The sequence below is a fragment of the Panthera onca genome, chromosome A1 (assembly GCF_046562875.1).
Source record: "Panthera onca isolate mPanOnc1 chromosome A1, mPanOnc1 haplotype 2, whole genome shotgun sequence".
Lineage (NCBI taxonomy): Eukaryota > Metazoa > Chordata > Mammalia > Carnivora > Felidae > Panthera > Panthera onca.
In genome coordinates, this window is record NC_138339.1 from 204,590,653 (window position 1) to 204,605,792 (window position 15,140).

A 15,140-nucleotide genomic window follows, 5' to 3' on the forward strand; every position below is an offset into this window, starting at 1 on the left:
ACTCCTCAGAGTTGAGAGAGAGAGACATAGGTCATATATTAAATGCTTAGCATGCTTTCTCCATGAAAAAATAAGGATTAAATATATACACAAGAGGTTCCATGAATCAGTAAACATAAAAAAAACCAATATTTTCAATTATATTTTATATTTTGCACACACACATAAACCTACAAGCCGTCTACCATTAATTAAATTTTTTTAGAAGGTGTAGTCCCTATTAACAAAAGTAAAGGATCAAGTTAGTTAAATACTTTTCAGAATGTTAAAGCTTTTAAGAAACCTGGATGCTTATACTAGTGATGGGACAATTCTCCATGTTACTCTGTGTAACTAAAGCAAAAATGTTGATTCTGCCTTTATGTTTTTCTTTTACCGATTCTCTTGTCTGTAATTCCCTGTTCAGCTCTTCCTAGAAATTAAACTTAATTCCTTTCACTCTGAAGGTGTAGAGAGCTCTTTCTAATCTTCAATAAATTTTCAATAATGCATGGGTTAAGGTATACTCATGTGTAACAGAAAGGAAACTCTGGAATATAGTTCAAAAGCTGAATGAGAAAGGCACAGAAATGAACCAGTCTAGAAAGCTGAATAGATGATGGCAAGTGTGGAATGTCCATTAAAGGGCTTCTTAGGATTCTTAGGAAAGTTGTATTTGGTAAATTTTTAAAATTCCCTCTTGTTATCTTCAAACCTCCAGGAGAATTTTGTTTATCATTATGCACTGTTTGTCTTTATTGAGGGGAATTAAGGGACAGATAAAACCTTCACAAATAATGGGCACTGACTGGCTCTACCTATGAAAACCTGCTCTGGAAAAAAAGGGTCATAGTCTTCATATTATACCACAGGTTTCTTGTCATCTACTCTGCCCTTTGTCCTCTGGTTTTCTCTCAACCATTCTATTTGTGGGTTTTGAAGAAAAGGTTTAGAACCTGCCAGAATTACAGTGCAGTGTATCTCTATATGTAAATTTGAAAGCTGTGCCACTATTCCAAGTTAATGATAAAAACTTTTTTATACCCCAGGTCCACACTAATATAAGAGAAATGAAAATATAAAAGAAACTAATCATTATTGAATGTCCATCATGTAGTATTAATCACCTTCCATAATCGTGGACCAGAAAGATCAAAAAACTACAACCAGTTTGGGTGACAAGTCAAACCCAGTGGGTTTTATGTAGTGATTTCAGTTTTGCCTGCTCAAGATACTGCCGTATCTCGTTTTTATTTGTTCCTTTGAGGAACTCCACAATTCCTTGTGGTTTAAAGTACCAGTGCATTCCATGATCCCACTTGTAGAACACCACCTCCCCCTGCTAGGTCCCCTCAACAAAGCAAAGCATACTCCTGTGTGATCAGTCAGAGCTCTCTCTCTGAATTTGCTTGAATTAGCAAGGGAGATTGATTGGCTGAGCCACTGCAAGTAGGACAGAATGAGAAAGTCATAAAAAAAGCAAACAGAGAAAAGTAGATGTGAGAGGTGTCAGGGAGAAAGAGAGAAGGGAGGTCCTGGTTGACTTGACTCTCTTAACAGAACTAACTTTATGGGCATGTAACCTTACAGCCACATAGGATTCTGAACTGGCACATAAGGTTTAATGATTTGCTGTAGCCATCTTGAAATTCTTAATGATTTTTAAACAAGGGCATCTCGCTTTTTTCATTTTGTATATTATGTAGCCAGTTCTGGTCTCCAGCTCCAGTTTCTGACATGTGGTTCCTTCTACTATGTGAACTTCCTTAGTGTTTTTCTCTGCTTTGTAGGAAAATAAAATGTCCTTCCGTGCTTGAGCTAGTTTGAGTTGAGAATTTGTAACTTGCAATGGAAACAGTTGTGACAAACGTCTTCAGACCTGCACTTCCTATCAGTCCTCAGGTTGTGGTACCAACAAACCCTGGTTATCTGTGAAGAATAAATTATTCACTTATGAATGATTTATGACACAGTTTTAACACTAAATCTTGTTTTCCTGCCATCTGTCATGACTTTAACTGACTTCACAGCATCAATTAGATAGTCCATGGAATGAAAACTAATGTTAACTATTCCTAAATATAATATTTCAGTATGTAATATTTTAATATATAATGTGAATACTTAAAATATGTTTTCAAAACTAGAAATGTATATGATAGTTATATAGCATGTAGCAAATGCATGCGAGGGAAAATTATTACGTGTTTAGAATGTTTTTCAGTTTATAAAATGCTTTTACACACAATATGTTACTGTAAGAAGTTCTCTATTTTGAAAGGAATCACTGGGCCATTGATGGATAAACCATCTGCCTGGTAATGGGTATGTTTTCACATTTTAGTATTCGGAAACAAGTGAAAATAGCATCTCACTGCCATATAAAAGCATGACTTTATAAGAAAAGCTGAATCTGAAAATCAGTTTGTGGTACTGGTCATCAGAAGGTAGTACATATACAGAGAAGCAGAGAAAAATCCATCTCTATCAACCAAAACAACAGAAGGGATCAGGTGCTGATTTATCCAAACAGATCTCAAATACAGGGATGCTTTCAACTGGAAGAGTAAAAGCAAGGACGACATGGGCAAAACGCAAGAAATCACATGTAGTAATTAGATGAGAAGGAACACCCACGCCTGGGTGACACAGTTGGTTAAGTGACCAACTCTTGATTTTAGCTCAGGTCATGATCTCACGGTTCGTGGGATGGAGCCCCGCATCTGGCTCTGTGCTGCCAGCGTGGAGCCTACTTGGGATTCTCTCTCCCTCTTCTCTCTCTGCCCCTACATCTTCCTCTCTCAAAATAAATAAATAAACATGAAAAAATTATTAAAAAAAAAAAGAAAAAGAACATGTACTTCACATTCTGAAATATTAACATGAGGTCCTGTCTTGTGAAACTTCACTTCAGTAGGTTCGGTGGAACTAGAATTACTATTTAATTTCGAAAAGCATGTGGGCAAATTTACTAAGGTCAGAAATACATGGCTATAAAAGTAAATAGACCAGGCCTGAACAGTAAGGTTTCACACAGACTTGATGGAGGACAAATACACGTTGCCACAGTTTTGGGGTTTTATCTGCCAAAACGGTTCTGGTCTAGACTGTTCTGGGTGTTCATCTTCGTAGAGGACTTCCACAGAGGCTTCCCCGGTGTGGCAGCCCAGCGTCCCAGCATCCTCCATGGCTCTCCTCATTTCTTCCTTCCCCAGAGCAGTCTGCCCTTGCCCGAAACCACGATTCAGGAAACGAGTAAGGTGTGGCTCTTCCTTGTCGCGGGGTAAGCAGAGAGAGGATGTTTTATTTTGTTTACTCCGGCTCACTCCCTCCTGTTAGGAAGAGGTGGAAATTAGGTTTAGGGACTCATTTAACTGAGAGAGGTGAGGAAGAGAGTTATAGAAATGGCAAGACCTTAAAATGAATTCAGGATTTAGTAACCATCTGAAGGACAACGGCAGATGGTAAGTTTAGAGGTGTACAAATATAATAGGAGGAGGTCAGATGAATTTCGATAGCAATCGCGGAAGAAGTGCGTGATCGTTTTGAAGAATAAAGAAGAGAAGAGAAACCATATGGTGAGATGATAATTAGGCTCCAGTGTTTGCCTTTAAGAAAAGAAAAACCTTGGAAACTTATTTATGAAGACACAGCCTAAGGTAAAGGAAAAGATTTATTGGAAAAGAAAAGAAAGACAGATGACCATCTAGGTCTAAGTTGCAGAGTTTTGGAGAGATTTTACCGTAAAATTAAAACTAAGGGAAATGAAGACAGGAAATATATAGTAATTTAAACAATACAGAACTATGAATCAGGCTGCCTTATTATAGGAATAATAGAATAGGACTGAGAAATGGAACAGAGTTCTCAAAGAAATTACTTGTAAAAAGTAATCAAAAACATTTTGACACTGACAATAAATGAGTGAATTCTGTACTTACTACAATTCAAATCTGTCCTTTATGTCCAGGAAGAAAACAAACATTTTCTTAGAGTGCAGAGAAAAGTCTCTGTTGAGTATGGGTGACTAGATAAGCGTATAAACTCAGAAATCACTCCATTCCCTCTGTTAGGTCTGACTTTGTGTCTTTTAAGGTCAACTGAATTCTGAAGTTTCATGCAATGAAGCAACTAGTCAACGTGTCTTTCTGCCGCCCATTCTCTCTAGTCCAGGCTCTATTGCTATGCTGGTGTGTGACAGTTTCTGCTTTGAAAGGTTTTTCCTGCTATTCTTTTGAGGTAGTGGAGGGGTGTGGAGAGAGCGGCTGCATGTTAAACAGGAGGAGTGAGGAGTCCATCACGTAACCTTCGCCGAGTGCTGTGGCCGCAGCCTGCAGAGTGCAGGGAGGGATCAGAGTGGAGTCTGAGGAAGACTGAGGCTGCCTCCACCATGAGGTTGAGCAGGGGGCAGAGCTTGATCTGAGGCAGGGCAATAGCGTGGAGGGAATGGATTTGTCGGGGATGAAGGAAGAGGATTCGGCAGGATTTCGAGACTGGATGTGAAATGGGGCAAGTGTCTGCTTAGACAACGGGTAGGCTGTGTTGCTATTCATCGAGGTGAGCTCATGGGGTGAGAGGCACATAGAGAAAATGCTGAGTTCACTTTTGTTATGTGGTGGATTTTAGGTGTCTGTTGGATAGTGTCATGATTTTCTCTTTTCCAGTGCTGACCATCAAACTCTTGATGGGTATTTTTCTTTACATGGATTAATTAATAAACTCTCGAAGTCAAAGTTATCAGTCCTGTAACCCAGAAACAACAACAACATCAACGTCCCATTATCTGCTAATTTAATTAGTTCACTTCTGAAGGGGCAATCTTATTTCATTTCTCCTTTCCAGATTTTGAGGTGTCGCTCACTGTTCTCACCCTATATCCTCTTGACTTGGGTGTAATTGGTCAAAGAGAAGGAAAAGTCAAAGAACTTTCAGAATTTCTGCCTGCAATCCTGAAGAACAGTGTGGTGCTGGCAAACACTGGCAATTGGAAATGGAATTGTGAGAGGTTCAGTTTTGTTAGATGCTGAAATTAGGACGATCCAAGGAGAACTGTGATTTCACAGAATGGCAGACTACTGGATGGGACTTTCAAGGGGAAGAAAAATTAACATGTAGTGATTATATAATGTGTACTAGGCACTTTGCTAGAACTCTCTCATATATGATACCTCAATTAATCTTTTTTTTAAAATTAATTTATTTATTTTGATAGAGAGAGAGAGAGAGAGAGGGCATGACTGTACATGTGCACGAGTTGGGTAGGGACAGAGAGAGAGAATCCCAAGCAGGCTCTGCACTGACAGAGGAGACGCTAATTCCGGGCTCGATTTCACTAACTGTGAGATCATGACCTGAGCCGAAATCAAGAGTCAGATGCTTAACTAACTGAGCCACCCAGGCACCCTCAATTAATCTTGATAACATACTTGCAAGTTATTTCTCCTGTTTCGTAAATGGAAATAAATATCCTTAGAGAATCAGTTATTCAGTGGGTTATTAGAGCATTTTGAATGAAGGAAGAAGGATGATAACGCCCTTGGTGCCCTATACCAAAGGTATGAAAATTGGTTTTCAGGGGGAAAAAAAAGTCTCTTTTAATATATAAAACACTGATATACATATAAAGTATTATATATATATATATATATATATATATATATATATATATATATATGGAACCTAAACAAATATACAGTATATCTGAGGTATTAAAATTTCATGGGGGGTATAAGGAAAAATGTCTGCAATAATTTTAAAGGGGGTGATAATAAAAGGTTGAAAAACACTGATGTAGACACATTTCATTTAATATAACTTTTACCCTTTTTTTCCCTTTTTTTCCCTTTTTTGCAGAATTCCTTTTTGTTTCACATGAAAGCTGATGTTACACAATAATTCATACAATAGGTAAAAACAGTGTTGGTTGAAGTGTCACTGGGGAGAAGGCCCAGAAACATACCTTTCCTGATGTCTTTTCCCTCACTTCCTGTGGTAGCCCTTGAGGTGCTGATATGAAGCTTAGAGCTCTGAGAATCTTACTTGGGATATCAGAGGGACACAATTTAACCTCTTTATTAAGAAGTAAATGAGTAAACAGAGGCAAGCTTATAATGCGTAAGCATGAACTTCTTTGGTGATTGTATTATTCACACAACATGGAACTGAATCAGGCCTTCTATCTTGAGGCCTACTACAGAGGTGAGACACAAGGAGTCAGTAAGAGAAAGAAAAGCCCAAGTGCAGGTCAGGAAGAGAGTGTTTAGAGAAAAAAGTGAGGAGAGATGTTCAAGAAGGATATCGTCACAAGGAAAAAAAACCAACTGGGGGGAACTGTGTATGGTGACAGATGTTAACTCCAGTTAACTCAGTGAACATTTCACAATATATACAAATACCTAATCATTATGTTGTATACCTGAAACTAATACAATGTTACATGTCAACTATATCCCCCCAAATAAATTAATTGAAAAATGGATACTGTCATTATCAGTAGTAAATGGAGAGGTTACCAAGGAATGAGAAAGCAGATCTGGCAGTGTGAAGTTCTCTGGTGATTTGTGAGCGCAGTTTCAGAATCGTGTATGGGCAGAGCTTGGCTTCCCAGGAAACCAGATATTTAAGACACCATCAGCAAGTAGGTAAGGATGCTAACTTTGCTAACTGTTGCAGCTAATTACCCACCCTTCCATGATTGGATAGAAATGTCAATGCGTTCCTTACAGCAAAATGAGAAAACAGTTTTTAGTCTATTGTGTGTCAAGATGGGTTCAGCTAAAGAATTAGAACGCAGAGAAAACAATGCACAAAATGGGTGTCTTCAGGACAGACCTCAATAAAGACAGGTTTTCTGTAACTTGATTTTATCAAATGTCTGGAACACAGAAATTCACCTGAGGATAAAAAAGGAAGAACATATATGATGATGAGATAGAGACACAGATGAAGGAAAAAGAAAATTTGAGGATCTCTATTGAGCACCATAGAATTCTTCTACCTTCTGTTACATGCATTTTTAGCTTTGAGTGACATCATTGCTATTTGCTATTGTCAGACAAATTATTATCCAACTGACTCAACAAATTATATTTGGGCTTTAGTAATTGTGCTTTAGTATGAGGGAATTAAACTGTAATCTTACAAGAGTCTTAGTAATTACTTAATTCCTTTTTTTGCTATTTATTTCAAACATTGGGAGTGTGATCCAGTAGTGACATCTAACACTTTCAACTGAACCTTAGTTAAGTGTCTCACACTAATAGGAATATTCTTGTTCTCCTTTACACAGCTCTATCATCTACAAACATGGGCAGATTAATTTTCTAATCAAAACATTCTAGGAAACTATTAAGCATGACATTAAACTGTGTTATACTAATTATATTCCCTATGAAGAATTTCTATCTGAACTTCCAGCATAAGACCCTAGAGAAAACTTATCAGAGCACAAATTGCTCAACTGTGTTTTAAGAAGAATCACATATCCATTTAAGCATTTTGCTTTTCATCCCTACCTTAAATCGACTCTGTTCTCCACAGTGATTCATTATGGTGGCAAGATCTTGTTGACCTTGTTAAACAGATTTTGTTAAAGGTGTTAAAGCCTGTGTAGGTATGTACCATGGCAAAGGGAAGTATTTCACTCTATTTTGAACATTTGTCCAAAAGTAGTATTTGCTTCTTACTAGCATACTACTCTCATCAGACAACAAGAAATAACTGAATATAATTAATTGTGATATACCAAGGGGTGGAAATCATTTAGCAGGGGTCAGAAGACAATTTTCTGTAAAGGACCAGACAGTAAACAGTTTAAGTTTTGCAGGCAAGATGCTCTCTGTCACAACTACTCTGGTCTACAGTTGTACAGGAAAGGCAGCTTTGGACAATAGGTAAGAGAATGGGCATAGCCATATTCCAACAGCATTTTATCTACAAAGAGTAGCTGGCAGATCAAAACCACAGTGAGATACTACTTGACAGCCACTAACGTGGCTGGATTAAAAAAGCCAGGTTAGAAAAATGTTGGTGATGCTATGGTGAAATTGGAGACCTCATGCTCTACTGGTGGGAACGTAAAATGGTGCAGCCAGTTTGGTAAATCTGGCAGCTCTTCAGACATAGAGTTACCATATGACCCTGCAATTCCTCTTCTAAGCATATATCCAAGAGAAATGAATACTTATGTCCACATAAAACTGTGTAAATGAATATTTATAGAAGCATTATTTATAATAGCCAAAAGAAACAACCCAAATGTCCACCAACTGATGAAAATCTAAACAAAAGGTGGTATATCCATACTATGGAATATTACTCAGCCCTTCAGGGATATTTGGCTGTCTTGGGAAATTTTGGCGCCATCTAGTGGCTGAAATAAGGAATGCTGCTAAACATCCTAGGATGCACAGGATGGCCTCCCCTCACCCTCCCATAACAAAGAATTATCAAGCTTTAAATGTCAATAGGGCTGAACTTGAGAAACCCTGGTGTACATATGTACATTATATGATTAGCATTCTGTGCATATGATTTGCATATCAGTTAGCATTCTGTGCATATGATTTGCTTTCTCTCCATCTTACATTATATTATAAAACAGCAGCAGTTTAAACTAAGACCAACAAGCATGTGGAGAATGCAGAAGTAACCAGGCCTCAAAACCAGCTGGGCAAGCAGCAGTAGTATACTTTGCTCATGAATTTGAAATGAAGGTGCAAAGTCAGTGCTAATGGCCAGATAATGATTCTAACACCCTGCGATTAAGTACAAAGTGCTAGGGAACTTTCGTATAATGAGGTATATCCCAACTGAGTCAGGTGGTAAAGCAATAGACAGTAGTAAAGTTACATAAATTGGCTTTGAATTAGGCTTGTGATTATGCTTCTTGTCTTAATCCACTGACCGCTTGGAAAGCATGAACAACAAAGAGCTGAATTTGTAATTTTTTTGTAGAGCTTTGGTAGAACTACAAAATTGTAGAAAAATTTTGTTGAAAGAAGGAAATAGGGTGTTTTCTTTTGTTGTTGTTTCTTGGCTCTCTGCCTCTGTATTACTTTAAGGGAGAGAGGGAAAATGCATGAGATAAGAGAGAATGAAAGAAAGTGGAAGGCAAGTGGAGGGAAGGGAACAGATTTTATTATTAATAAAAAAAAATGTTTAGGGCACCTGGTGGCTTGGTCGGTTAAGTGTCCGACTTCACCTCAGGTCATGATCTCACAGTGTGTGGGTTTGAGCCCTGTGTTGGGCTCTGTGCTGACAGCTCAGAGCCTGGAACCTGCTTAGGATTCTGCGTCTCCCTCTCTCTATGCCCTTCCCCAACTCTCACTCTGTCTCTGTCCCTCTTTCTCTCAAAAATGAATAAACATTAAAAAAAAATGTTTAAAAAGGGGGTTGTCATCCTCTCTCTCACTTTAAAAAAAAAAAGTTAAAGTCATCCTAAAAGGAAATTAATTATTTCACTTTTCCTTACATGCAACTTAATAGCTCAGAGTGGTCTCAATGCCAATAAATTAAGATAATTTTGGAGGAATAGAAAGAGTTAAGGGAGCTATCCCCAAAGTTCCTATGTTTTGTTAAAAACTTGATATGAAACATTTCTTTTTATTTAGTTTTTAGTTTTGTGAGGGAGAGAGAGAGAGAGGGGCAGAGGGAGAGAGGGAGACAGAGAATTCAAAGCAGGCTCTGTGCTGGCTACAGAAATCCTGATGTGGGGCTTGAACTCATGAATCATGAGATCATGACCTGAGCTGAAGTTGGCTGCTTAACCAACTGGGCCACTCAGGCACCCCATGAAACATTTCTGATAAACAAAAAAATTATAGAAAATAGTAAAATAGACAGAAATATACCCATTGCTGAGATTAAATACTTGTTAATATTTTGCTAGATTTACTTCTGATCTTTCCTTTTAAATAAATAAAACATTACAGATACTTCAGCTGTAAACTTTCAGCTTTAATTCCTCATCTCTTCTTTCATTCCTCTCTGGAAGTAGGTGGTTTTGGGGCATATTTCCCTTGTGTTTTTACACACACACACACACACACACACACACACACACTATGTATACATATACATATATCTTTGTATGTATGTATTTGCCACTTGATTTTTCTCTTTATTATTGAGCTATATCTACAGGTAGATCTAGTTATTTGATACAATATAGGATTCTACCGTATAATAAACCTCTGTGTGTTTTATTCTTTCCATGACTGCAGGATGGTTAAATAGTGTTCAAGAAGTATCTTTGTATGGGCATCTTTGGGCTTCTGCAGGGACCCATGTAGACGAGGAAGTGCAGGGTCACAGATACATGGACGTTCAGTTCACGTTTACTAGGTGTCACCAAGTTGCTGTCCAAAGTGGCTGTACCAGTTTTGCACTCTTGTCATCTTTGTAGGAATCCATAAATTTTGGCCAAAACTTGGTGCCAAGAGACTCTGTACTATTTACCAATCTGATAAGGGTAAAACGGTACCTCATACAATTGCCATTAAAAAAAAAAAATAGACTGAGAATGATCCATCCCTTCCCTCAACTTTTCACTCCTTTCTCTCTTAGATAGTCACGAAGAGTGAATCCTCACAACAATTGCATTAGTAATTGTCTGGATTTGAGACTGAGCAGAAATGATAAAGGAAAGACACACATTTTTGGATTCCAAGCTTCTGGAGTCCTGCCTATTGTCTCCATAAATTTAGTCCCAGCCCTGTGCACCGAGCCTGGCACAAGGAGCGTGTCCAAAACTGTTGCTCAGTGGGATGTATCATCTTCTTGTGGGGGTGTCAGAATGGGAAGCAGTGCATGCTACTGTGAAGTTTAAGTAATAAACAAGTTAAAACTGTATTTTTAAAAATGTAAAACGTAGAGAAAAGCATTTTCACAGAGACATTGCAGTTGCAATTGATTTCTGAGAAAAATTCGAGTGATCTATGTGAAACCTGAAAATTAATTATAATAACTTCTGTTTATTTATACATAGTACTCTTCTACATGCCAAGGACTTGAGAAAGAAAAGAGCAGTCCTTCACATCAGGTAACTAGTCTGACACTTACAGCAAGGGCTCAATGTTTTTAAAAGCTAGCCTGACACTCACAGCTAAGCCATGTTGTTCCCTTATGGACATAAACAATCCCACAGAACACCAAAATCAGATAAGGGCACTTGACCTTGGTGTTGTTTGTGCATAGATGAAATTGAAAGTGGTTTTGGGTCTTGTGTTGTCTCTCTTCAAGGCAGAGTGCCCTTATCACATAGGTATCTCTGAACAACTCCACTTGTTCAACTACAGGTCTTTCTCCTGGTGGTCTTTGGTGGGAAACGCTTTCACAGACATTTCTATCTCATTTAAGCCTGTTAGCTATTATTATTATTATTATTATTATTATTATCCCCTTTTGCAGATGGGAAGGCAAAGAAAGAAAGTTTAATGTCATCTACATCAGATAGCTCGTAAATGACAGGGACAAAACCTGCACCTGGGTCTAGTGGCCATTAAGACCTCACGAATTGGGGCGCCTGGGTGGCGCAGTCGGTTAAGCGTCCGACTTCAGCCAGGTCACGATCTCGCGGTCCGTGAGTTCGAGCCCCGCGTCAGGCTCTGGGCTGATGGCTCGGAGCCTGGAGCCTGTTTCCGATTCTGTGTCTCCCTCTCTCTCCCTCTCTCTCTGCCCCTCCCCCGTTCATGCTCTGTCTCTCTCTGTCCCAAAAATAAATAAAAAAACGTTGAAAAAAAAAAAAAAAAAAAAAAAAAGGACCTCACGAATTACTTCAGTTCTCCGGACCCTGCTGTTCTCCTGGATTTCCCCCTAAAGATTAGGTGCTCTTTGAAGATGGAGACTGGCACAGAAAGTCTGGTAGAGTAAAAACAAATAGACATTAAAAAACAAAACAAAACCCAATGACTATAGCCTGAGAGCTTACTTGCAAGTAAGGTCCCTCTTCTGAACCTCTGTGGCAATCTTCCCAGTTACTTGTTTCTTGTCCCCAAATCTGCATGTTTACCAGTCTTGGCCCATACCACCTCTCTGTAGTCAGAAGTTGGATAACTTAAGGCAAGAGTTCGAAGGAAAAGATGACTTTAAAAGGGGGAAAAACACAGTGATGTGTGAGAAAACTCCTTTAACCTCGAGGCTTGCCCTTCGGCATACATAGCAAACTCTCTCGCATGGTTTCAGCTCAAGGCCCTTCACTGGCCCTTCACTGCAGGCTCTATGCTCTTGAGTGCTCTTGGCCTTGCTTCCAGCTCTGAATGCCTCACATCTGATGTCTTGCCACTCTTGCCTGCCTAGTGAAAATCCATGGACTCTTACTTAAGCCTTTCCAGCTCTGCTCCTTCAGATTTAATATTCCCCCTCTTTGCTCTCAATGAACCTTTAAAACAACTGCTATACATTTATATTATTTTGTTATTTGTGTAAGGGTTTGTGAAGCACAGATGTGAGCTCCTTAAGGACGTGGCCTAGACCTTTCTGATTTTTAGTGGGCTCCTTTACCACTCCACATAGGGCTCTCAGCACTTGGATACTCAGCAGCAGCTCGGTACATCCAGGCAACATACTCTTGGAGCGTTCTGATTGCTGTTGTTCTCACCTGCCTTTCAAGGGCAGATCCTAGAACTACTTTTCCCAGTGGCCATCGCACCAGGGCGTCCCGAGTGGGGCAAGAGAGGGTTGGCAGATGATTTCACATTCCAACGCTGCTCGAATGGTGGTGCAGAGGGTCTCGCTTGCCTTTCAGCTTAGCAGGAGCCGGTTCTCCAAATTCCAAATAAACCCGGACAGGTAACTTCCTAATAGGTTTTCCGCGCTTTCGCGACCTAATCCCGCCCTTGCCCTTAAGGTAGCTGCCACGGTTGAGTGGCGAAATGAACGGGCGGCACAGCCAATCATGTTTCGCTCTGCCCGGAAAAGGCGGATCCCGGGAATGTCTTTGACGAAGCGGCGCGTGATTGGCGGGTCCCGAGCCGTCAGCCGTGGCGGGAGTTTTCGGATGTGTTGGCTGCGGCCCCGGCAGCAGCAGTTGGGCTGAGCTGGGCCGGCACGGCTGGCGGCGGAACCGGGAAGGCTAATCCGCCGCAGATTCCTGCGCTCACGGCTTGTGGCTTGCATTTCAGGCGCCTTCTTTCCGTCCCCGAGAGCTGCGCAGAAAGATGGATCGGCACCGGCCTCGGCTGCACCACCCGAAGCAGGGCTCGGCCGCCGGGGCCCCCTACCCCTCCTCAGCCTCGCTCCGTAGCTGCCGGGAAAGCAAGATGCCGGGCCGGAAGGGCCCTCAGCACCCTCCGCCCAGCGGCGCGGAGGAACCTGGAGAGAAACGCCCCAAGTTTGTAAGTTTCGCCTGGAGTTTTGGTGGGGCAGCTCCTGCAGGGCCGAAGGGCTGCGGCTCAGGTCCCAGGATCCTTCAATTTCATGAAACTCTGACTTGGCTGACAGCCGAGTGGGTGGGTGGGTCCACGGTGTAAACGGGAATGGGTCGGGGGCTACATTTTGTTCTAGATTGCTAGAGCTTCCAGTCTCCTAATAGATTTACGACGACAGGGTCCAGTTCTGTTTGGACCCACTGCCAAATACACTCACTGGTCACTGTGTTGCCCCACATTTGTTCTGGCTGACATGAAAAGCAGTTCAAATGTGAATGTATTGACGTCACCTAGGTGAACCTTGCATTTTTTTGAGTCGAACTTCTCCCCACCCTTCTGGCTTCCGAGGGTATGAGACATAGCAAAGTGAACTTTTAGGGGGTAGTATTTCTTTTTCTGCTGTAATTTTCCAAGGAGAAACAACAGGTTTTAAAACTTGGCGGGCTATGTAGTCACTGCTAAGGAATGTTTTGTTTATATTGGAAAGAAACTCGCTATTCTGGTTGCTTCTCTTACTCACTTTAACACCCAAGGGAGATGTCATGATCAGCGGTTTGTGAATCTTTTTGTTGGTGTCCACTAGTGAAAGAATAGGCAGTGATGACTGCTTTGTAAAAATGTGTGTAAATAAATCACAGAAGGTTAATAGATTTGGGGTAAATCTAACAATTGAGAATTTAATATTTGACCCCTCCATTTAATTAGGAATATGGAGTTATGGAATATAACTTTTTCAGTTTTAGGCACAGTTATACAACACAGCATGTGCCTTCTGTGAACAAATAAATCTCGTTAGGAATTTAAGTCAGGATACATACCTTAAGGGAATAGACATTTGTGGAGCAGGAGTGAGTTGCTAACAATTAAAAGTAATGGTTGAATAAAACTGGGAGCAGAGCTATGAGATGTATCAGAATACTGAAAATGAGGGACAACATGGATTAATTTTTCTAAATTAAGTAGCAAGAGGGCCATAGGACTGGCAGAATTTGCAGGAGGGTCAACTATGTTGTTGATTGTTTTGTTGGTAGAGTTGAGGAACAAATAGGATGGAGTTAAATTGGCGAGGCAGGATTCTAGCCAATATGAGAAGAATCCTGGGGCAATGACTTTTCTTCCTTTTAGAGTCTTTTGTTTGGGTTAATGATGCCATTCCATTTTGTTTCTTCTATGCTCCAGAATACATGAGGTATTTTGGATTTTCGGTGACTTCCAGCAAGGAGGTTATGAAAACAGAAGTGAAATAATTAATATTTAGGTTTAGTTTCATTGAAGGATGTATCTACATGATTTGGATTCTAGCTCTTCTCTAGCTCTAGTTTTTCATTTCTTAAGTATGTTGTTTTTATATTTTTTAAATTTTTATTTATTTTTGAGAGAGAGACAGAGCGTGAGCGGGGAGGAGAAAGAGGAGGAGACACAAAATCTGAAGTAGGCTCCAAGCTGTCCACGCAGCTCGCAGCTCGAACTCAAATACAATGAGATCATGACCTGAGCCAAAGTCAGACCCTTAACTGACTGAGCCACCCAGGTGCCACTCTTAAGTATGCTAAAAGGGTTATTGTAAAGATGAAAAGACCTCTAAAAACAATACTTTGAAGCTTTAAAGTTAATAAACATATCTAAAAATACAGTGTTTGTTTTTATTTTTTATTTTTTTTAATGTTTATTTATTTTTAACGTTTATTTATTTTTGAGATAGAGAGAGAGCATGAATGGGGGAGGGTCAGAGAGAGAGGGAGACACAGAATCCGAAACAGGCTCCAGGCTCTGAGCTGTCAGCACAGAGCCCGA

At 40.1% G+C, this 15,140-nt stretch overlaps 1 protein-coding gene across 5 annotated transcripts in view; it reads left to right on the forward strand.

The window, feature by feature from the left end:
• Nucleotides 1–13,132: 13,132 nt before the first annotated feature.
• DIAPH3 (diaphanous related formin 3) overlaps nt 13,133–15,140 on the forward strand; it is a 516,220-nt gene continuing 514,212 nt past the window's right edge. For all 5 annotated transcript variants that reach the window (XR_013550080.2, XM_078433000.2, XM_078433008.2 and 2 more), the window contains exon 1: nt 13,133–13,313. Coding sequence is in view for 4 of the 5 variants with exons in the window: in XM_078433000.2 (XP_078289126.1) it covers nt 13,137–13,313 (177 nt within the window). In the remaining variant the exon portion in view is untranslated. The remainder of the gene's footprint in view (nt 13,314–15,140) is intronic.